Raw genomic sequence first — 22,839 nt, forward strand, 5'->3', positions numbered from 1 at the left:
CCTCTCGCTGGGGGCTTTGGGGGGAGTCCTGAGGGGGCTGAGCCTGGCCGGGGGATTGCGGCATCCTTTTGCGGGGGGGAGGGCTGAGTCTCGCTGGGGGAGTCGTGAGGAGGGGCTGAGCCTGGCTGGGAGCTTGGAGGGGGTCTTATGGGAGCCTGTAATGGGGGGCTAGGCCGGCTTCCCCTCGTTGCGCATGTGGGGGGGCTTGTGGGGGTGGCTGGACCACACCAGGGGCTTGGGGAGGCTGGTTTGTTCTACTCTCCTGAGGGGCTTTGGGGGGCCCCCAGGGGAGGCTCCTGTGAGGAGCTGTGTTGGTCTGCCCAGATGCTTGGGGGCCCCTGATGAGGGGGCCTGGTCTGGTCTCTCACTGGGGGCTTGGGGGAACCCTTACTGGGGGGGCTGGCCCAAGTTCCTCTCACTGGAAGCCCTTAGGGGGTCCAGCCTCCCCTCACTAGGGGCTTTGGGAACCCCTTATGAGCCAGCCTCTCATCCTCAGGGACCCCTTTATGCAGAGAGGGGTGCGGCTGCCTTCATCCCCTCATTGAGGGTTTTAGGGTACCTCTTCTTACAGGGGGATGCGGATCAGCATTGTCCTTCCTGAGGGCTTTGGGGGACCCCTTTGGGGGTGGAGGGACACAGCCTCCATCTCCTTGAAGGTGAGGCACTCATTTTTCAGGGGGTTCTTTAGAGGATCCCCTTCTTTGTGGGGTGTGTGGAGGGATTGAGGGTCACAGCTGCAGGAAAGAGCCCCTCCCTTGGAGGGTGAATCAGGGGGTCCCCTTCACTAGCTCATCCCTGGGGAGATTCTCCCCCACTGTTGTTTTTGGGGGTGTCCTTTGGATTGCAGAGCAGGAAGGGCTCACAAGCAGCAGAAATACCTGTAGGAGCCGCATCCATGGATCTGCCTTCCTGGCTGGGAAGGGGGTGGCCACAGTGGGGAATTTGCCTGGGGTGGCACTGAGCTCCTGGAGAAAAGCTGTTCCCAGGAGAGATCCCTGGTAAGGAGGGGAAGTAGGTTAGGACATGTGAAAGGAGGTAGCTGGAAGGAAGGGGGAGCTCACCCTGAGAAAGTCTCCGGGGGGGAGAGCAGAGGGAAGGACCTGTGGCTGGCACAAACAGGTACTGGGCTGCGTGAGCTCGTAGGTGTCCTCACAGAGAGCCGGTGTGGGCCAGGATGAGGTGTGCAAGGGTGCAAACCCTCTTCCAGTGAGTGGGACCCTCAGTCTTCAACGTGGAGACCCTCCTGGGGAGGGCAGGGGAATGCTTGTGGAGGGAGGAGGAGATCTGACATGGCAGGATTACTGCTGCAGGCATGGCTGGGCAAGGAGGGGGACAAAAAAAAACCAACCCCTTTAGGATGAGACAGGGATGCTCTCTGGAGTTGGTGGCCTGCCTTCCACCCCGCAGCCATGCAGCTTTGCAGAAGGCGACAGAGGTGGAAATGCATGCTCAGGGATGGGACCGGCTGCTTGGTTTTTTGTCTTCTTGGTCACTGGGCCCGCAGGTTGTCCAGGGCTGTGCAGTAGCTATTTCTCGACAGCAAGAATCGTAATGTGAGCCTGAAAACATCTTTCCATGGGAATGCTTCAGCTGTCTTGAAACTGATCTCCCCCCCCTCCTCCCAAAAAAAAAACCCCCCTTAGACTTTGAGCCCATGTTTGTGGACTGACATCAGTTAAATCTCTTTCAGGGCTTTCTGTAGCCTCAGCCTGTTGAGGTGTATTTTTCTCAGCATGTTCCCCTTCGTCTTGTGGTTCTTGGGGTTGGTTCTGCCCGTGCTGAGCTGTGCGATACCTCCTGATCCTTACGTATTTGTACTTCATGCTGAGTTGGTTAAGTTCAATTACTTATTAATTACAGGGATTTCACAGCAGCAGGAATGCTTTGCTGCCAGTCTTTGCAGGCTGCAGTGTGTGAAGGACAACAGCATGTGTTTGGGCCCAGCAGAGAAGATCTGTTCTGACTAGCCTGTGGCTAGAGAGCTGGCCGTGCCCTGCAGAAAGCTTGCTGTTGGGATTTGGCTCTCTCCCGTGTGACCCAAATACTTTATGCTTTGATTTTTTTCTGTGCAGAAGAACCGTCCGGGGGGTGAATTCTGCACCTGGAAGATCTACTTGAGAGAGCAACGTTTATTGACTGAGGGGAAATGCTTTCATATGCATTGCAAGGTGCCAAACTAAAATTCTCCCTTTTGCCCGCTGTGGGGAAACACTTAAAATGTCGTGTTTGAAATCAGAGGTAGGTTTTGAGGCCGGTGCTGGAATCGGGGTTCGGTCCCCAGAGTCTTGGCCAATGCGAGGCGAAGGCCCGAACTTTAGTCTGTTGCCAAACCACGCAGCGGTGTTTGAAAGAGTTAAGGCCTGCAGATAACAATGGTTAATGAGGTGGCACGAGGGGTGTTTGCTTGTGGCTCTCTGGACCCCTGGCTTCCCATTCCACAGGGCAGGGAGCAACTGCGGCTGGAAGGATGGGGGATTTCCTATTGCATTATCTGCCACTTCTCATCTCCCGGGAGAAGTCACTTTTAATTTGCGTATGTATCTTCTTGTAGTACTGCCAGATTGGCTCTCACCCTTTTCCAGTATCAGCTATTGCTTTTGTTAACCTGGCTGCATAAATCCGCCTGAAAAATATTACGCAGTACCAGCCACGTTTTGGCGGTGTGAAGTCCCTGTGTCTCTGCACGCTCTGCCAAGAAGACGCTTGTTCTCCCTGGGTCTATTAAAATCCAACTCCTGCAAGTAAATCTTAGCACGGTTGTGACTTGGAGTAGAAAACAATAAAACAAGACTCCAAAAATAGCTCTGATTTCCCTTCCTTTCCACAGCAGCACCCTGCACACAATGGTGGGGGTGGGGTTCCCTGGGAGGCACGGGGCCCATCTGCTGCCGCTGCCGCCACCTCCCCAGCACAGTGACCCTGGCCCCGGCGCCCAGTTCATCTGCCCACAGGACCCACAGCTGGTTTGGCAGTTGCAGTGAACTTGCTGAAGGCCGGGCTGTGGGTCTGGAGCTGGGTGATGGGGCTTCGGGAGGAACTGCTGGCTGCTCGGCATCTTTGCAGATCTCATGTCGTGTTCGAGTGCTGAAAGCACATGCAGGTTAGGTGTTCTCTGAACAGGCTGTTTATTTCCAAGCAGGACTTTGTTTCCACCTCCTGCAACTCCGAGCAAACTGGTCTGGGAGAGAGTTTTTTGGAGCAAGAGCCTGAAAGATGAGATTCTTCCACTGCATGGCCTTGATGGAATTACTAAGGCTGTTGCTGCAGAGTAATGGGGTATTTAGCACGTGGTAACTTGTGGGGTGACAGACCCCACAGACATCTCTTCCCCAGCTCGCTCTGGACATGTGCGGTGCTGGAAGACCCCCAGACCTTCCATCCCTGCATGGCTGAGGGCTCCAGCTGCAGTGACGGGAGTGTGGTTTTCCAGGTGCACAACCTGCTTCTCAGTCCTCAGCCAAAACCAAAGGATGTTTAGAGTGTTGTCTGAAGGGTTTATTTAGAGTCCTGTCCTTGCTACAAAGTCTTTTATTGCCATCCTTCACTGCCTGACGTTCCTGTATCTAGCATCTAGCTCAGACCTCTTGCTTTCAAAGGCTGGTTTTGCAATGTAGCTATGGCATGCTCTCTAATCTTCTTAGCTGGTTTTGTGTTTGTGGGTGTTGAGGGCATTGGAGACAGACAATGAAAGCTAATTTAGTTCTTGATTATCACCCTGAATGACAATCATAACTAATCTTGACAGGGAAGAAAATCTCACTAGCGTTTGCTCTGCTAGCAGGGAAGCTCGCTCAAAAATAATTGAACAGATAAAGAAGGGATCTGTTCTCAATATCGTTGAACTGTGTGCAGCAGAAACCTGGTCTGATCTAGGCATGATTGCGAGGGTAGGGGGGTACTGTACTCCACCAGACCAGAGAATTGGTCTCCATCACTCATTCCTGTGTCAGAAATGTCTGAAATGGTCACAGTACCTTCTGCTTTGAGGGAAAGTGTCATACACCTCGATACAGGCCTTGATGGAATAACCCCCGATGGAGAGGGCTTCTTCCTAACCCTCATGGGGAGCGACTCCGGTTTGCGGGGTAAAGGTGTTTCCCTCAGGAGATTAAACTCTTTATCTCTTCTTGGTCTAAAGTCTAATTTTGTATATTGACTTGGGACAGAAAAAGCTGGTTCTGCTTTGGAAAATTCCAGAACAGTCTGTAAAAGGGAGGCAGCAGCTGTGCGCTCTGCTTATTCACAGAATTTTGTTGCTTGCACAAAGGGTGCGCTGCCAGAAAATCACCTTACGAAGTGGTCAGCAGGCCTTACCTTGGCCAAAGCTTTTAAGGGTGTCTCTTTCCTTAACCTCAGACAGTTTAGGAAGTGGATTGAATCAGTGTTGGAAGCTTTATCTTACATACCTGGATGGTGAGAAGGTGGAAGACATGGGGATGCACGGCCCCCTGGCTGCTTCAGAGGTGGGTTGTTGTTCTGCTGTGGTTGCAGCAATAGGAACTCGTGAAACATGTTGAGTTTGGCTTGCAGCCTGGCAAACCTAAAAACCCTCTAATCACCAGCTGATAGATGTCTTTCCTTCACCCACCTCTAAACACACCATCTTCCCGGTAGTGTTCCTGAATTCACCCCAACCTTTCCAGGTTCCATCCCTTGCTTTCCTGCACGTGTTTTCCAAGCATTTTACTGTGGGTCAGCATCTCTCCCCCTCTTACAAACAGGGCCGCTGAAGCACAGGAGGCGGAGTGGATTTGCCTGGTTAAGGCTGTAGATTAGAATTGGGAATAATTCGGGTCTCCTGATTGCGCCTTTCAGCCTGTGCTTGGTGTGTTCAATAAGGCTGGCGTTGGCTGTTGGAGTGAAAAACCGCAAACGTGTCTTTTCTTTCTTGAGAGATAACAGCAGTGGGCAAATGAAGAACCCTCGTGTGCTGGGTTTTCCGTTCAGTGTACAATTAGATATACGCGAGAGCCTTTTTATCTACCCTGGTTTAACACTTTGCAGTATACTTAAACAGAACTCTATAGGTGCCTAGGAGTGGGCACGATGACTGAAGCTGGAGAAATTTAAACCTGTTTCTGCCACCTGTGCTCTCTGCTCCTGCTTTGTTCATCTTGAGATAACAAAGCAAATGGGTCAGACTCCGTGGGCTCGGTGGAAGCGTCCGCCCCTCTCCTGATGGGGAAGAGCTGCTGGGGATGTGCTGGACGTTGGTGCCTGGCGTCTTGCGGTGGCTTTTTTGTGCCTATAGTTACCCTTCCTTGCTCACCAGTCTGAGCACTGAGGAAGCAGCGACGGACAAAATGGTAAGGCAGGGGGAGAGTTTCCTTTTACTGGGATTCAAACCTGTGCTTGCAAAATGTGAGCTGCAGACTGAAACATTGAGAGGCCTCGTGAACACCCATACTCCAGGCTGCTGTTGGACTGGGATGCTGTTTCAAAGAGCTGGAGCGCGAGACCCTGCCGGGCTCTTCACTGACATCTCTGGAGGAGCGTCTCATGACAGTGGTTTTCAGCGTGTGGTCTGCAGAGTCCTCAGGGGCTCACTGATGTCGCTCGGAGCTCTGCGAAAGGACGCTGCTGGGAAACCAAAGCCACTGTCACAGGCTTGAACTTGGTGGTCAGCAGCTTGAACAGAGCTGGAGGAGAATCTGGGTCTACAAAAAGAACAGATAAGAATCATTGCTTTGATGTTGGTCAGAAAGATTATGCTTAAAAGTCCAGCTCTGTGCTAGCACCGGGGCTTGTGGTCTAGCAGCCCTGTCCATCTCTGGTCTTCTCAGGGTGGTTTTGCTGATGGTTCAGGGAAGGAAAACCCAAGGAGGCCTTGACCTAGATTGTGTCTCGTATTGCTGGTGTAGAAGCTGATTGCTGTTAACTGCTCCTGAGTTTCCAGGGTGGATTTGATACAGACTTGGTTTCTGAAGCGTCCAAAATGTTGTTCCTTTTTTAGCAAGACTAAGAGCTTTCCACCTATTGAGTCAGTGCTTGTTTGCTTTTCAGTAGTAGTTAGTTTTTAACCTTCTGAAATGTTAACATTCTTTGTCTTCTTTCAGGGTGTTTCAGAACTACTAATTTGCAAGGAATCATTGCTTTCATGATTGGAGTGAGTGGATGGCAGTTGCACTGTTTGCAAGAGCAAAGCATGTCAATATGCACAGGGACGTTAAAACTTCCTTAAAATGTTGTAAGAGACTTCTGTGAAAATGGTAATTATCCCAACCTTCTTCTAGTCTCTCCCATGTAAGAGAAATAGGAAAGGTCACTGGAATTGCACTTGTTAGTGTCTTCGTGGGTTCTTTTTATCTGTGTGGAATAATATTGGACAGAGTCTGGATTTCTTAGCTGTAGAAGAGGAAGGCTGGCTTCCCTTCTTTTGGGTGATTAGAAATGGGGAAATACTGCTTCAGCCTCAGCTGAACAGCCCTGGCATGGTTCAGTTTTAGGAAGGCTTGTGCTGACAGCTGTCTGGCTTTGCGGACTGAGCAGTTCAGGGCTGGAGTGGGGGAAACACACGGCCTGTTGGGGAAACCATTTAGCTTGAATGGTCTCGGGTGTATCGTGCAACTGAGAAACTTAACACTCCTCTGGGATAAGCTGCAAGTTGCTGGGTCTGTTAAAGCTGCTGTGGATCGGTCTGGCGAATATGTCGCTCTCCTGAGGAGCAGTGGAAGGGAGCCAGCACCGTCGCAGTGGCTGCCCCTTTGCAAATGCACCCCATAAGGCATTGGTGGTAGTGTCGTGTGGAGCTGCTTTGGTGTTTGGCATTAGCTGGATTTGAGAAGGGAGAGGGATGAAGATGATGAAGCGCCCATTTCTGCAGCTGCTAAGGCAAGCCTGGAGAAGCTGTCCCACACTACTGTGTCCAGTAAGCTCATTAGCTGTTCATCTTTATTTTCAGAGCCTCTCCCAAGGAGGCTGCTGATCCCTGTGGTGACTGCCCTTGTTGCTGGATCTCATCTTCAGCACTCTTCTTCCTTCATCAGCCCTTCTCAGAGCAGAGAGTAATCTGTTGTCTCAGCACTGCACTTAAAATCTCTCCTGCAGCTGAATATTCGTGAGAACCATTGTGTTACAGAAGAGGCAGGAGTGCAGGGAGCTTCTTGGTGACATACGGAATTTTATGGGCTTAATGTACAGCCCTGGACAGAGCTGGAGCCAGATGGGCTTTGAGCCAAGTGTCAGGAGCTGGAAGATGCAAAGCACTGGGTGGGGGAGATGGGGACTTGGCAGCCCATCCCCACTAAGAGACAAGTGACATGTGAAGTTGTGGTGTGAATAGCTGCTGCCAGCCTTACTTCCAAGGCCACATCTACATGGCCAGGCTCTTGACAGCCTGGTTCTGTCACACCGTGGTGGGAGAGCTCTGACCTGTGCTTTGCCATGGTGGCCCTGCAGATAGCATGGGATGGCTGAAGGTGCTCATCTGCTAAAAAGCAAAGCCTTAAAGATGACTTGAGTTGTTTCTGACGTGTTTTTCCTTGGATGGTATGTCAGCTGGGTCAGTACTTTGCCTGAATGAAGCACAAAGACAGGCTGTGGTCTGAATCTCCAGGAAGCTTATTGCAGACTTTCTTGCAGTAAATTTCCTTGTCATCTCTTGACAGACAGATAGTTGGGAAATTTTAAGAAGTCTTTGCAGAACGTGAGTCATTCAGTGTACAAATGGGAGAAGTGAAATGTTCTTCTCTGTGTCTTGGGGATCTTGCTCATTAGCATCGGCATGATGGGGAATTTTGCTTTGTCAAATGCATGCTTTGTCCTCAGGATCTCCTGGTGTTTGCCAGAAGTTCCTGTTCTTGCCGAGAACACTTGCCAGTAGGTGTTCCTGGGCTCAAACATAGCTGCTGAGTGAGACATTTTCCACACTGTGCTGGCAGAGACTTCAAGTTTGGGTCAGCGAGTGGGGTGCTTCAGCAGCTCATCCTCTCCAGCCAGGGGACCGTGCAAGCCTGCAGCCACTGCTCACTGTCTTTGGCCTAGTACTTTGAAAACTCAGTCTCAGAGAAGCTTTTGAATTCGTTACGGTGAACAAACACCAGTCTGCTCTGCCCCCCAGCATGTATTTTTTTGTAGCAGGAGCTTGCCGAACCACAGCCTAAAGATCTTTTGTTAAGCGTAACCTGCTGTAATTCCCAGAGGTTGGCTTCCCCCATAGCACCAGGCAAGCCCTTGATGGGCAAGTGCCAAGGCTGGCAGCACCTGATCTTGCCCTGCGTGTGCCAGGGTTTCTGCCCTCGCAGTGGTGTCAGTGGGCAGCAAAGCATGTGGCTGCCTCGGGTCACAGTCCGGAGTCTCAGCCCAGGCCTGTCTTGGCAGGTGTCTTGGGCATCATGCTGGACTGTGGACTGTGGTGCAGGCGTGTGTTCATTCTGCTGCGGTGAGATGATTACCGTCAGAGACGTGGTAACGAGTGCTTTGGGGTTATGTTGTCCTCAGCTCAGCGAACGTGAGCCCTTAGTCATGGTGAGTATTGAGCTAGACCGACCCTACCCAGCACCAGGAGGAAAACGGCTTCTTCCCAGCTCACTGGGGGGATGGCAAGAGCATTTGGGAGCCCCTTGCAGCCCTGTTTAGGTGGGGATGCCCCTGCCAGGGGGACAGCATGAGAAGGCTCCACATTGCCCAGTCCAACAGCGCACTGAACAGCTCCAGCATCGCTTCTACCTACTCAGTAAAGAGCTTTCCCGCAGTAACCTTCCTGCGAGGCAGCTCACATCCCCAGTGAGGTGAAGAGGAAGCTGGGCACTGAGGGAAGAAGACTCACCCACTGTGCTGCAGTGGAACATGACAGAACCTCGTGCTCCTGGTTTAACCACATCCATGTTTGGTGGCAGACAGCCGAGAGAAGTGATTTGTTGGAGGAAGTTGCTCTTCGAGCGCTGCTGAAGTCTGGCAGACCTGGCTGGGGGTTGCATGTGCCTGGCTGCGGTCTCTATCCTGCAGCAGTTTGCCATGAGCAGAGTTCTGCTCTATTTCCCGTCCCACACAGAAGAGAGCTGTTTGCCATCTGCGGTACCTCCTTCGTGGAGGGAAGGATTCATTGGATCTGGTTGTCATCCACCACTCTTGTATCTGGACGTCCTTTCTGTAAGGTATGGAGGGACCCAGCCCTGTGGTCAGCTCAGCAGCCCTCTTCTGGGACCATGCACGTCCCCTGGAAGGGTAAAGGTAATGCCTGGATCTTTTTTTCTGACTCCATATGGAGGCAGAAGCTTGAGGAGCAAAATACCCGAGTGTCCCGTTGTCTCTGGAAAAGTGCATTCAGCTCTCAGAACCCACAGGTCTGTGGCTGTGTAAACAGCATGTTGTTCAGCTGTGCTTCTCTCACCTTGCCAGCTGCTCTGATTTGCCTATGTCGTATGATTTACCATTCCTTTTCTCTGTTGGTTCATCAATGATGATTCCAGCCTGAGTTGCTATGGTGACTTTATTGCAAAGGTACGAGTCCTTCGGCCCCCTGCGCCTGCAGTACTGACTGCTCCTTCCTACTGCGCCGCAGAGCAAAGGGGTGAGCAGGGCTGCTATTAAAGCAGCATCTGATCTTAGAAAGACCTGCTGGGAGCGATGGAGAGCTGGCAGTGGGTGTTACCGGGTGTTTGTGAATGAAATGGTGTATTGCAGTCTTATTGTCGGGAGTCCCAGGTCCTGTCCTCGCCACCTCCGAGGGTTTGGTGTTGACTTGGGAAGGAAATGGGTGGCAGCAGAAGTCACCAGGGGCTAAGGAGAGGAAAAGGAGGAAGCCGGCAGTGTGCTTGTTCTCGGTCTGCTGGCAGAGGGGAAAGCACGGTGTCTGAGGTCTTTGCTGACGGGAAGTTAAGCCGAGGACCTAGTTCCAGCCTAGCTGGGGCTGAGTAACTAGAAACCAGCCTTGACTTTTGCAGACTAAGCGGGGCATCCTGCAGTCTGGGTCATCCAAAAGCCCCTGCTGCCAGCTGGAGGCAGCTCTGCCTGTTACTGGCTGGAGATGGGCTCGAGGTCGAGTGTGGGATGGTGACTATACTCCCCTGCCTTCGTCCTTCTCTCTTCAGGATGGGACTGGGATGCATGGAGGAGAGTCCTTTTGGCCTGCTGTCCTTCCTGGTGCAGGCAAACAGCAGCCTTCTCCACATGACTGGAGTCTCTGGCTTTTCACCCCCATTCACCAAAAATCATACTTGGGCAGCGGTGCTGCAGGACTTTGCAGATTGGGTTTATTCTAGGCGAGTGGAAGGGATCTGGGATAAGTGAGCAGCACGTGAGCATCGGTCAGGTGGAACAAACGCCAATGTCACTTTAGTGTGACGATGTTGGTGGCTAATGGCTCGACTCAGTAATGAGGGCTGCCCTCTGTGACGAAATTTGCTGCTTGGGAGGCCATGTTCCTGCCCTGTGAAAGAGCTGGCTGGTGAGGAGGGGATTCTCCCTCTTCCTGAACTTAACAGCCTCGTTGCTGTAAAAGCTGCATACAGCTCTTCGATCACTCTTATCGCACAGAGCCCAGGGGCTGCATCCGAGGGTTATCCCTTCCCTGAAACGATATGGGAGCTCTAAGAGGGCTGATAACCGTGGGTAGTGTCCAAGCTGGGGAAAGCTTTTTTGTCCAACTCCTGGCAAAGCACAAGTACTGCCTCTGGCTCACAAGCACCGCTTGGGGCTTTTTTAAACTTGATTCAGAGTGTGGGATCTCTCACCCAGACTTGCAAGTCAAGATCAGATCTTTTCAGGGTGACTTTTCTAAGTAAAAGTTCAATAAAAAATGATTGATGTGAAGCGGTAAGAGCTGTTCTCTTTCATTTGAGAGCTGGGGATTGAAAGCTAAATCCCATGCTTGATTTAAGGCAAGTTGGGATGATTCTGTGACCAGTACTACGTCTTTGGTGGCGAGATGATGACAGTCTGTTCCCAGGCTCTGGGAAGGAGTAGCTGACTTGCCAGGAGGAGTAATTTTCTCTCCCTGCATGGTCAGGACTCGTGGCTGGGAAAGTGCAGGTGGCCTTCCTCTTGCACTCCTCCAAAGCATCAGGTAATGGCCATAGCCAGCAGTGCAGAATAAGGGTGACGTTGGGTTTTCTGGTGGAGAGATTCCTAGGTGTGAGTGAAGACAAATTGGGGTTGAGGCATGGTTGCCGGTGTTTCAGCAGTGGCACGAAACTCCTTGGCTGGTTTGTTCCAGACTCGTCCCAAGAAGCTGCTCTGGAAGCAGAGGTGAAGGGCACCTGTCGTCTCCGATGGTCCATGGGCTCTCCAGCAGCCTTGCAGGAGCGCAGCCAGGCTTACTGGTAGGGATGCGGTGGGTGAAGTTCTGCCTGTTCCTGTTTATACAGGGAATGTTTTGGATACCAAACTCTTCACAGAGACGCTTGCAATGACTGCGAGTTTATGGAGACTCGCTACTAAATTTAGCTTTTATCAGGAGGAAAAACAGACTTGTCCTTTCCCAGATTTGGAAGAGAACCTAATAGCACTCTTTGCTTTGAAATCAAGTCATAGGTCCAGCATTTTTCCAAGCTGGCTGAGGTCTGGTCTGTATCTTCTGGGCAAAGCAAGAGCCAGGTGATGGTTAACTGAGCTTGCAGGGAGAGCATGAATGGCAGGAATGCTCTAGAGGTGGCTTGGCTATGTCTTGGGTCTTCAGAGCTTCCATGGGGCTCCTGGAGGGCTTTGGGCATAATTGGGACGAGCTCTTGTGATCAGGTTGGAGCAGCTTAGGAAGCAGAAACGTGTTAACTTGCTGCAGCAGTGCTCCTGGGCTGTTTGCAGTTTGCCTGGAAGTAACTGAAATGAACACACATCTCGTTTATGTCACACTGAAGCAGGTGTGCTCATGGGTGCTGTGTCTTGGCAGATGGGAACACCAGCTTCTGAAATTGCTTACCTTTGCTCTCTGAGCCTCCTTGCCTGCTTTCTTATTCTTGTTCAGATGGAAGCTTCAATTCAGATTTAGGGAAATCCACTTACGTTTTGGAGCTGTAGAGGATCAGGAGATGGGCTTTGCCCTAGCAGACTAGTATGTATTATGCATTCAGTGTTTTCTTCCCCAGTTCTGTGGTCTCCTTGTAATTGCTTTTAGCTGATGGGAAAAGGCTTGCTTTCTGGGTATGAACATGCCATGTCATATCATTGAGAAATGGTGAAAACCACAAAACTTGTTTTAAATGTTCAAGGGGGTACATGAACCTTCTAAAGAAGTTTTAGCTGTGTCTGTAGTCATTAAACATAATTCAGTAACTAATAACCTGAGAAATCATCAATAGGAAAAATGAGTGAAGTTCAGACCTGATTGAAACTGGAGCAACCAGAGCAGTTGAGGCTGGAGGGATTTTCAGGGGAAGCAGATATGTGATGGATCTCCGGGCTGGTCCTGGCGTGGTTTGAAGGCTCTGTGGTCACCTCTGCCTTGCTTATGGCTTTTCTGCTTTCTCTTTCACAGGAATGGAGTGAATGTTGAAGGAGCAACACACAAGCAAGTGGTGGACCTGATTCGTGCAGGAGAGAAGGAGTTAATTCTGACAGTGTTGTCAGTGCCTCCCCATGAGGCAGATAACCTTGATCCCAGTGATGACTCTTTGGGGCAGTCATTCTATGACTACACAGAAAAACAAGCTGTGCCCATCTCCATCCCCACGTACAAGCATGTGGAGCAGAATGGCGAGAAGTTTGTGGTAAGTATCAGCTTGGACAGTGTTTTCTGGATATCTCTGGGTATCTGCGCCCTGAGCTGGCATGCTCCTTGCTGTTAGTGGCAACACTCTCTTCTTGTCTTCAGGATGGAGGCATGTTAATTTATTACTGACTGTTTTTGACACTGTCTTATTTAGGCTTGTCTGTCTTCACTCTTACTGTGCTTGGTTATTCTTTTGCAGCTATCTCCGATGTGTTAAGGAGCTTTTTTTATTAATGTATCTGGAATAGCTTGATCTCTTACAAAGATTAAGTATGAAGCTATTGTTTTGTTCATACAAGCTTTCATATTTGTATCTCCTGTTTTACACCAAGTGTTAAGGACATCTGTGATAGATGTAAAAGCAAAGAGAACAGATGTCTTGAAGCGTAGCTTCCCATCTCCAGAATTTCTTTTCCCTTTAGGGAGTGGTGGGGGAAATAGCTGTAAAAAGTCTTTTTCCTTTGGGTTCCCTGCTTCTTCTGTTGCATTTATTGGGGAGGCTGGCAGTCATTTTCCTAGTTGATGTGATCTGTCATTTAAGTACCTGATATGGGTGCATCCTCCAAGGCTTAAGGTTGATTCTGGCTCATCAGGGATGGCTGTCTGTGGCTGGTAAGGAAATGTTTGGAGAGGGACCCAAAACAGGTTGGACAAAGACGCTCATCTGCAGAACTGTTTCTTTTTGCAACATTTGGGGTGTATTTAACCTCCTTAATTGGCTTGGCCTTGCTTGGCTCTTCTGCTTCCTTGCCTGGCTGTGTAGTGTTCACAGGTGCTCTGCTTGCAAACTATCTTGACTGCCCTGTCCTCCAGCACCCTGTGTCTCGCTGCTGGCCGCTGCTCTGAGCATGCTTCGGGTCTGAGCTGCGGTGAGGGTCAGCAGAGCCTGCAGCCCAACCCCGGCTGGCTCCGAGTTTCAATCAGCGACTGGTAGAGACAGAAGCCTGCCACAAGGGCAGTATTCTTCCCCATGCAAATAGCTGCTTATTGTTAGGAGCACAGTCCTACCCATGTCCAGACCATGTTTTTTCTTCTGCTCTGTGTGCTGTCTTCATTTTTCCAGAGCCAGGGAACTGTGTGGCCATCAGTGGGGGTGGACGATGAGGTGGAGGGCCTTGGGACGAGATGGCGAGTATCGGGGCTTTTTAGTTCTGCCGCTGCTTTGACTCATGGCTGGAAGATTTGTGCCGTATGCTGGGTCCCTTCACCCTCCCAGACTGGGAGGTAGGTTTGGTTGGAGCAGTTGCCCTTGGGACATGATTGCATCATCGTGTGAAGTGCCAGGAGACAGATGACAAACTGGCTTATCACTTTTTCCTCTCCCAGCTGAGGACTGAGGCATTTTCCCAATGAAGACACAAGCCATCATCAGTGTTACAGAAATAGCATGTGTGTGTGAGAGGAAGGGTGGAAAGGGTTCAGGAGTGCTCGGCTCACCAGAAGAGTCAGGCTCCTGTGCAAAGCATGTCGCTTCAACGTGTCACCCTGGCACGTGTGTCTGAAGGGGACAGATGGGATCCTTCCAGACCCACAGCTTCACAGGGAGCGCATGCTTTCCCCGCACCCTGCTCTCCCAGCCCTGGTGGGATGCTGTCAGATAAGGTGTGCCATATGGGGCAGGAGAAGAAGGGTCCTAGAAACCAGAGGTTCTTAAAGAAGTGCAGTGCAGGGCAGGGGGTCAAAGGGAGCCTCTTCTCTGGACTGACAACAGCTGCTGCTGTTTGGATCCAGCTCCATCCCAGCACCTTCTCTTGAGGTGACACTGGAAGGGTTGAATGCATGCGTCTTTTTAAGGAAAAACCCGTGGGTTTGTTGGAGCACTTTTCCCTTGTGAAGGTTGTCAGGCAGGTATCTGGAGCACAGATGTGGAGAGTGAGTGAGCTGGGACTGCTCCCAGCCGTCATCTGGGGAGCAGACTGGGGTTTTGAGTCTTCTGAACACTGCTGAAGGCACCCTCGGTGCATCTTTGGCATGTGCCTCTTGCTACACTCCACCTCTGTGCTCTGCCAGCCCTTTAGCTTTGGGAGGACAGTGGAGGGTGATGCTCCTCTCCTCAAGAGGAAAGGTTGTCATTGCAAACACTTCCCTAGTGCAACATGGAAAAGTGTGAACCTACTCTTTTCACCACTGCATCCCTTTACTCGTGTGAAGCTAATTAAGGTAACTGCTGCAGTTTGGGACCTCCTTATCACTGAGGGCGTATTAGCAATGCCTAGATAAGAGCTTGTTTAACTTGCCTGCAAGACTGAGCAGATTGGCTTTAAAAATGGAGGCAACTGGTTAATGAATGGGAAGGGAATTCCCTGAAGAGCATCGCAGTGCTTAGAAATGTCCTGCGACTGTAACTCTGCTCTGGGTTTCCCCTATTTGGGATCAGAGTCTTACTTCCTTAACAGTGTCCAGAATGAAACTGGAAGAGTGCAAGCATAATGAAAAAACTAGTTAACATGGAGCGTTCCTAAAAGATTTCATGCTGCCTCTCCCCTGGGATTTGCCCCATGGTTGATGCCTGACGGCTGCCAGGGGCTGTGTCCAAACACAAACCGAGCCTCCTGCTCGCTTTGGGACCTCTTTGGGTTTCAGGGAAGTAGCCGTGAACCTGAGTCCAGAGCTCTGGAGTTTTTGCTGCAATGAGAGGCTCAATTCTGCAACAAGTTGGAAATTCAGTGGTAGTGTCAAGCACATCTGGAAGGTGATGAGGCTCCTGTTGCTGAAAACAGCTGATGCAGTCAGCACAGTATTGCTGTGACATCCATCTGGTGGTGGCTTGGTGCATCTCAGGGACCCTTCTGTGTGCAGGACATGATCCAGGTGAATGCCGTAATGGCTGCATCAGGCTTGGGGCCTTTTGTAAAGGGTTGGGTGTTTTTCCTCTCCTTTTGAAATAGAAAGGCGCCTTGAATTCATGCCGATCCAGCTGCTGTCAGAATGAGGCAGTAGTTGGGACATCCCCCAGCTCCAGGGATAAGCAGTGGTGTATTTAACTATTCATACCAGTTTCTCATTCTAGCTCAAACCCTCCTAATTTAGCCTTGTGCTACCTGTGGGTCTGGGAAGGCAGAGCTGTGCCGGTTTGGATTTGGAAAGCTTTTCTCACTCCAGTGGGCCTCTTCTCCTCCCTGCAGGTCTACAATGTTTACATGGCGGGCCGCCAGCTCTGCTCAAAGCGGTACCGGGAGTTTGCCATCCTGCACCAGAACCTGAAACGGGAATTTGCCAACTTCACTTTTCCACGTCTCCCAGGGAAGTGGCCATTCTCTTTGTCAGAGCAGCAGCTGGATGCCCGGCGGCGAGGGCTGGAGGAATACCTGGAGAAAGGTACTGAGCTGGGAGCTGTACGCCGCCTTCCTCGCAAGCAGGGAAACAAATCTTCAGGGTACATCCTTCCACGGGTGGTCCAAAACTTCACAGGCATTTGTTTACCTGTGAGGGAAAGAAGCTTGTTTGTAGCTGGATGGGATTTTATGGCCAAGGTGGTGAGAGGGAGCTCAGACTTGCCACAGCTTAATGATGCATGTGTTACTGGCTTGCAGTATACTTCCAGCAACACAATGTGTAATTAGGTTTTAATACACAACAAGCCTTTTTTTATAGTGTCATATTGCTCGCCAGTAATCTTGGAGATGAGGGAGCACGGGCAGGAGGCAGAGGAAGGAAGCTTTGGAGCAGGGAGAACGTTGTGTTTGAGGCTGTTCTCATCGGGGAGCTCAGCTCAACCTGAGCTTGTTCACAGCTGAACGCTTTGGTCCTTTTTAATCAGAATTGTAATACCTGCAGCAGGAGTTTCCTTTAGGTTGAGTTCAGATGGTGGGGAAGTGGGTGCAAAACCTTATCTCTGTATCAGGGTGCCTGGCTAAAAGATCTGACCCTGCATTTTGCAGTGAAGAGGCTGTAGATGAGATTCAGGGAGCAATGACCCCTCATCCTGTGATGCTGTGTTATCTTAGTTGCCTGGAAGCAGCTCAGTTAGTTTGTGTGAGCTTAACAGCCTTTTCCCTTGCCAGCATCTGGGAGTGAAGCCCCCTCTTCCCATAAGATGGACATGGGTCAGGTTTTCCCCATCCCGCTGATATCTCAGCCCTGCCTTGCTGAGCTCGTTCATCTTCATCCTTGGTTACCGGCTGGCTGGAGGAATGGGCAGACTGGTTGCATCTTAGAGGGAACATGATACAGTTCGGGTCCAAATTATTTGCTGAACTTGGCCTAAATTCCCAAATAGTTTCAGTCCCTCCAAAATAAGGTGGGTTTTTTTGAGGCAAAAGTACTATTTATGAAATTCTTGCCCACTTTTAAGTATAGTCTAGACCTCCTGTTGGCCATGTGCCTGGGGCCTGGATTTCACCCACGGGGAATATCTCAGTGAGTTATTCAACACCACTGTTCACTTGCTATTGTAGGGGATTCAGGCTGGATCAGTATTCGTGCCAGGACACCTGATACAGCCTGGAAAGCACTTGCTTTGATAAGGTTTTTCGGGGCTGGAGATACCACCCTTGTTTCATGCCGCCAACAGAACAGACAGTTGTTATTTCCGTGTCATCTTTGGGCTGGTTCTGGGAGGAGAGAGCTCCCTCTTCCCCCGGGCACCCCACTAACCTGCGCTCTCTGTCCTGCAGTGTGTTCGATACGTGTCATTGGGGAGAGCGACATCATGCAGGAGTTCCTGTCGGAGTCAGATGAGGTAGGCAAGGAGGTGACGGCGCTGAAGCTCTGCCACGATCTTCCCTGTACAGAGGCCATAAATGCTTGGTAAAACTGGATTAGAGAGCAAAGATGTTCCCTGCCAAAGCTTCAGTTGGTTGAATAGAAAACCACGGCAGAAAATCAAGGCCGCATTTTGCTCTCTGTCACTGCACATAGGAAACATTTTCTCCATAGCAGCAGCTAAGAGCAGCTTTGATGCTGCTCTTGAAGGTGTGCACAGAGCAGAACCAGCCATGAGGCCTCATTGCATACCCTGGCTCTCTGGCAAGGGGAGACCCAGCAAAAAAAACATATTCACTGACTTTCCTGCTGGTTTCCGTGCTGGTGGCAGCCCAGGTGGCTTTGCAAACAGCCCAGCTGTTTGTATTCGTCGGCCTTTGGCCAGAAAGGCAACAGGCACTCTGAATACCAGTCTGAGTTGCTTCTCCCAAGATTTGAGTTGCAGGCAGCAGCAGTGAGTTGATATTTGCCCTTCAACTACTGTTCATTTTCCAACCTTTCCATGGTGCATGAAGTTGCTGTGTCCCGGAGCTTTCTCTTGCTCTTCACTGGCAAACCTGTGAATGTAAAATCCTACCCTGTTGTGGCCTGAAACTGTTTGCTCAGCTTCCTGTCTCAGAGCAGAGCCTTCTTTCAGAATTTCTGTGGTGCAGACTGGAATGGGATTCCTGAGGCTTGCATAGCAGCTGGTTGTTAGAAGTGACCATTTTAATCAGCCAGCACAATAGAGCTTGGGGCTCAGTTTGTGTGATGCGGATTTCTGTCCCCTCTTCTTCCCTCCTTCAGAATTACAACGGCGTCTCAGACGTGGAGCTCCGAGTAGCGTTACCAGATATAACAACAGTGACAGTAAGAGTCAAAAAGAACAGCACTACAGACCAGGTGTACCAGGTGAGCTACTTCTTTTTTTGCCTTGACCAGAAGATTAACACAATTTGGATGTTAACCAAGACCCTACTGGCACCCACTTGCTTCTCTCTGCTCCTCTTGAGTACAGGTGGGCATCAGTGATGCTGCTTTGCTGTAGCAGAGAGGATAGGGATGCTAGAGAACTCTTAACCTTATGCTGTGCTGAAGCAGCGTTTTCGCTGGCAGGTTTGGCTGCAAGGACAGTCATCACTGAATTAATTTTCACTGATAATATCTTAAAGCTGGCGGATGGCTCTAAGCACTAGACAGATTGTGTATTATGGCTTGCAGTGGCTGCGGTGGAGGAGTTGGATCCAAGAGCTGCCAGCAGCCAACACACGAGTCTCACTGTGGCTGTGTGGCAGGACAGCAAGTTGAATATTAAGAGTAGTGACCCTTTTGGGGGATTCTCTGGCCAGATTACAGGTTTGCAAGTGGCCAGAGGCCCAGTGCTTTAAGTAGAAAACTAAGGAGAACTGACATCAACCAGCACTGCAGGAGGAAAAGTGGAAGCTGTCAATGGATTAGGGGGAATAAGATGATGCAAGGGAGACCCTTTTTGAAAGGGGAACTAGAAATGTTGCTGCAAGCAAGGGAGCCCCAGAGGGTTGTGAAAGAGCAGGCTCTCAGGAGCTCCAGATCTGCACAGCAGAATCCTTTGGGTAGATGGGATTTGCAGTGCAGGGTGTGTTTGGGACGCAGCCTCTTGAATTTCATGTCACCTGCGCTGAGGTCTGTGAGTTTTGGCTGTGGTGTTAGCGTGCAGGATGGAAACGTTGTTGGAGAAAACTCCTAGGGGAAGTGTGCACACCTCTTCTATTAGGAACTGAAGCTGGAGGCATCAGAAGAAAAGATGACCTAATTGTCAGCCATGGTGGCACTTAAAATCTAGAGCAGTTTACAGGAAGGTGAAAGCAGGAGAGTCTAAGCCCTTGCGTAAGAAAGCACCTGGTTTTACTGGAAGAGTAAAATTCAGGTTTTCTGTGGTGACTAACACCTCGGGTTAGGGAATACTTGGGAATAACCTGTATGTAGCCAGCCTTGCCCTGGAGGGGGACAGACAGCTACTGGCTCCTGTTCGGCTCACCCCATTTTCCCATTTGGTTGCTCTTTAGGCCGTGGCTGTGAAAGTTGGAATGGACAGTATTACCGCAAACTACTTCGCCTTGTTTGAAGTGATCAATCACTCCTTTGGTAAGTCTTTTAATCCCCTCGGTGCTGACGAGCAACTGGGAGAAAGCTCTGCAGCACTAGCAGAGCCCAGTGGCACTCTCATTTAGGTCTTATCTCTACTCGCAATATCAGGAGCCCCTGGGAGGAATCAGGCAGGCACAGTAGGCTCTGATAATGAGGAGCCCTCAAAGTTTGATGGCTTTTTTGTCGCCGCTTAACTTTCCCTTTCTTAAGCAGTTCAAGGAGACGAGCTTTTTGTTAAACTGAGAGATGCATTTTACTTTAGTTCAAAGGGTTCAGCAAGCTTAGAAAAAATGGGCAGTGTCATTGTAACATGGCAGTCTCTGGAAAGGGGGGGGCAGTGGCTTGGGACAGAGCGAAGGTGCTGGAAGGTGGATTGAGGGCACCCTCAGTCTGTACACACATAGGTGTGGGGCAATATCCAGGTCCTGGAGAAGGGGGGTGCTGCAAGCTGCATCTTAGCTTCTCTTCTCTCCTTCTGTGGTTAAATCCTGATGGTATTTGAGGCTTGACTGTGGGATTCTGGGCGATCATTTTGGCACTTAAGTACTTGCCATCCTTCCAGCTTAGCGTGTGCTGGGGTCCCCTGGCTGCTGTTCAGATCCCTGGCCACAGCAATCTCTGATTTCGTCCAGCTTCATGTTGGGTTCACTGAAACTGTAGAGAGGGCAAAATATTGCGGTCACACCACAAAATGGGTGTAGTGGTTGGTTTGTGTATTATTTTTCCCCTCTGCTGGGTTTTAAGCCAAGTGTATTTCTCATTCCCAGCTGGGTACCTTCATTTCTGAATTGTCATCTCTATGTGCCTCAAACTCATCCTGTTGTTACAGCAAAATGCCTTGTAGGAAGAGATTTCTAGGGCTGTTGCTTGTGCTTACAAGATTCTGGCTGAGCAGAAGGGGTGATTTTTAGCTTCTGAGACCTCCTAAAATGACTCATCTCACAGAACAAGCTGGGTTTGCATTCAGATGCTGACCCTGGGGCAGCCAAGGTCACCAACCTCCTGTAAAAGTGTTGGCATCACAGAACTGCCTCTGCCATCGGGTTCGTGGTCACTTTTTGAGAGTTACCGGGTGCTGGTGTGACAGAGCAGGACACGGACAGAGGGAGGGAAGACCAGGGCTGGAGGGTCGACGTGTTTCCACATTGCTGAAGCAGGGCTGTGTGCAGGGAGCCCCAATTGGGAATACCTGCTCTTGGGAGATGGGACGCTGCAGCACACTTGCAGTCTCATGCAGGAAGCTTTTATGGTGCCAGACTCTAACTGGAGCTATTAATTCCTTGTTCGTGTGAGTGCTGCACTTCTCAAACTGCACTGGAAAGTAAAAACTTCGGTTAACCTTTATGGCTTGTGCTTTTTGGACACTCACTGTGAACATCCACATTTACTCCTGTCTGGATACACTCCATTTAATTTCTCTGGAAACCATAAGCTCCATCTGCAGTAAGATAATGACCATATCCTTACCTGATGGAGACATACTGGCACTCGCCTTTTTTGTCCATCGTAGCTGGGTAAAGCATATTTGAACACAGTAAATGTCTCGACAGGGACTCGCTGGTGGCCCAGCTGCTCCAGCTTGGCTGAGCAATGCAGCGGGTTTTGTCCAGGCTCTGGTGGCAGCCTGCCAGGATGGGGTGGACCTTCTCCACTGTGGGCACAGTGCATAGGTCCTGGGCACAGGTCCTAAGGCTTAGGGAGGATGGACCTCCCTGTGCACAGCAGGGAATGAAGTCAGGCTGTTGAACTGATGCTTGAGAGCTGCGCTGAGCTCTCCAATGACCGAGAGGAGTTCAGTCTCACACAGATTCCTGCCTGTGCACTAGAGGCGATTGCAAGGGACTGGTGTGGTCCTGACAGTGTGGAAGTAGGTATTGAAAAAAGCTGGATTCAGTCAGGGAGGAGAAGAAAGGGCCCTGGAGCAGAGCTGGAGTCCCGATCCTGGCTGACTCAGCTAAAGGGCATCGCCAACATTGATTTGTGCAGTAGCCAGGCTCCAGTCACAGATGATGCTGCTGATGCTGTGTGGGCCTGTGTGCTGACCTCAATGTCTTGTGCTTTTTCCAGTGCGCAAACTGGCGCCCAATGAATTCCCCCACAAACTCTACGTGCAGAACTACACCTCAGCAGTGCCAGGAACGTGCCTGACCATCCGAAAATGGCTCTTCACTACAGAGGAGGAGGTTCTTCTCAATGACAACGACCTGGCAGTCACCTACTTCTTCCATCAGGTAGGTGCCCAAGAGTTGTAATTTTTTACTGGAGGTAAGGCAACACAAGTGCCTGGCTCCCAGAACTGCTCCAAACACTGCTGTCCTTTGGCGTACTGGCAACAGAGCATGAAATTGAGGGCCAGTCCTGCTTGGGTAACTTCAAGGAGTAGAAGTCCATGGTTGGGTGAATCAGCGGTGCTGTGGTGAACTTGTGGCCAAGTCACAATTGACCTGGGAGGCAGGACTCTGCTGCTGTCATTGCAGGAAGTTGCCTTCCCAGAGCAAGCTAAAAGGATCACAGGAGGCTGCACTCCTTGGGTCAGATATGTTTTCCTCAGTTCTGTGTGTTGTCAGTGAAGACGGGGAACAGACTTCTCGCTGTTCACCGTAAGGAAAGGGGACGTTCCTGCCTGTGATTTCACTTTATGCAGATTCTCTGGGATGAAGCGAGTCCGAGAAGAGCCATGTTCTCCCATTGCCTGTATAAAGCCAGTCTAGGATGACCAGCTCAGAGGTAGATATCTGCAAAGTTCAGTGAGATGAGTCCTGCTCTGTCTTAACCACCAAAAATGCTGTCCCAGTGCTCTCTGAACTAAGCCTGTACCAGCCTCTGGTACAAATTGAAATAAAAACAGTAGTTGTCGAATTCTTTGATCTCCTAGACTGGATCTTTACTGGCTGGCAGCTTTACAAGCCGCTTTGTGCCAGGGGCAGGAGTTCTTGCTGGGATGTGCAGCTGAGGAGTGAAAGGAAGGGGCTGTGTACCTGCTCAGTCCTGAAGGAAAAACACATTTTCCTGCCAACACTCCAGCAGCACAGTGGGTAAAAGCCAGCACAGCTCTGCTGGAGGTGGCTGTGCCTGTGTGTCTGGAGAAGAAGAGTTGTACCAGCCTGTCCCTGCCTGTGCCTGAAGGCAAAAGCAGGATTCCAGGTACCAGCATTTCCAGATCCATCCTCTTTTGCCAGGGGACATTCTTCCAAAGTCCGCCTAGATGCTTAAGCATCTGTATGCTCCCCGAGGCAATCAGAGGCTCGTGGCAGGAGCCAGTGAGTGCAGAGAACCATCTCTTTGAGCCTCTCCATCCCTCTGCCTGTTTGGGGACATTGGTCACCTTCTGGGGCTGTGAATTGGGGTTGGCTGTTCAAAGCAGCCTCAGGGCCAGCCAGGGA

At 50.6% G+C, this 22,839-nt stretch overlaps 1 protein-coding gene across 3 annotated transcripts in view; it reads left to right on the forward strand.

Moving 5' to 3' along the window:
* SNX27 (sorting nexin family member 27) overlaps positions 1–22,839 on the forward strand; it is a 33,416-nt gene that overhangs the window by 482 nt on the left and 10,095 nt on the right. The window contains exons 2-8 of one of the 3 annotated variants that reach the window (XM_010566848.1): positions 11,156–11,261; positions 12,413–12,644; positions 15,772–15,964; positions 17,263–17,327; positions 18,137–18,241; positions 19,375–19,453; positions 21,524–21,687. In XM_010566848.1, the coding sequence (XP_010565150.1) occupies positions 11,156–11,261; positions 12,413–12,644; positions 15,772–15,964; positions 17,263–17,327; positions 18,137–18,241; positions 19,375–19,453; positions 21,524–21,687 (944 nt within the window). Of the gene's footprint in view, positions 1–8,487; positions 9,096–11,155; positions 11,262–12,412; positions 12,645–15,771; positions 15,965–17,262; positions 17,328–18,136; positions 18,242–19,374; positions 19,454–21,523; positions 21,688–22,839 lie in introns of those variants that run through there. The other 2 variants (XM_010566849.1, XM_010566850.1) reach the window with 2 other exon arrangements.

This window comes from Haliaeetus leucocephalus, unplaced genomic scaffold (genome assembly GCF_000737465.1).
Source record: "Haliaeetus leucocephalus isolate CR32 unplaced genomic scaffold, Haliaeetus_leucocephalus-4.0 Scaffold219, whole genome shotgun sequence".
Taxonomy (NCBI): Eukaryota; Metazoa; Chordata; class Aves; order Accipitriformes; family Accipitridae; genus Haliaeetus; species Haliaeetus leucocephalus.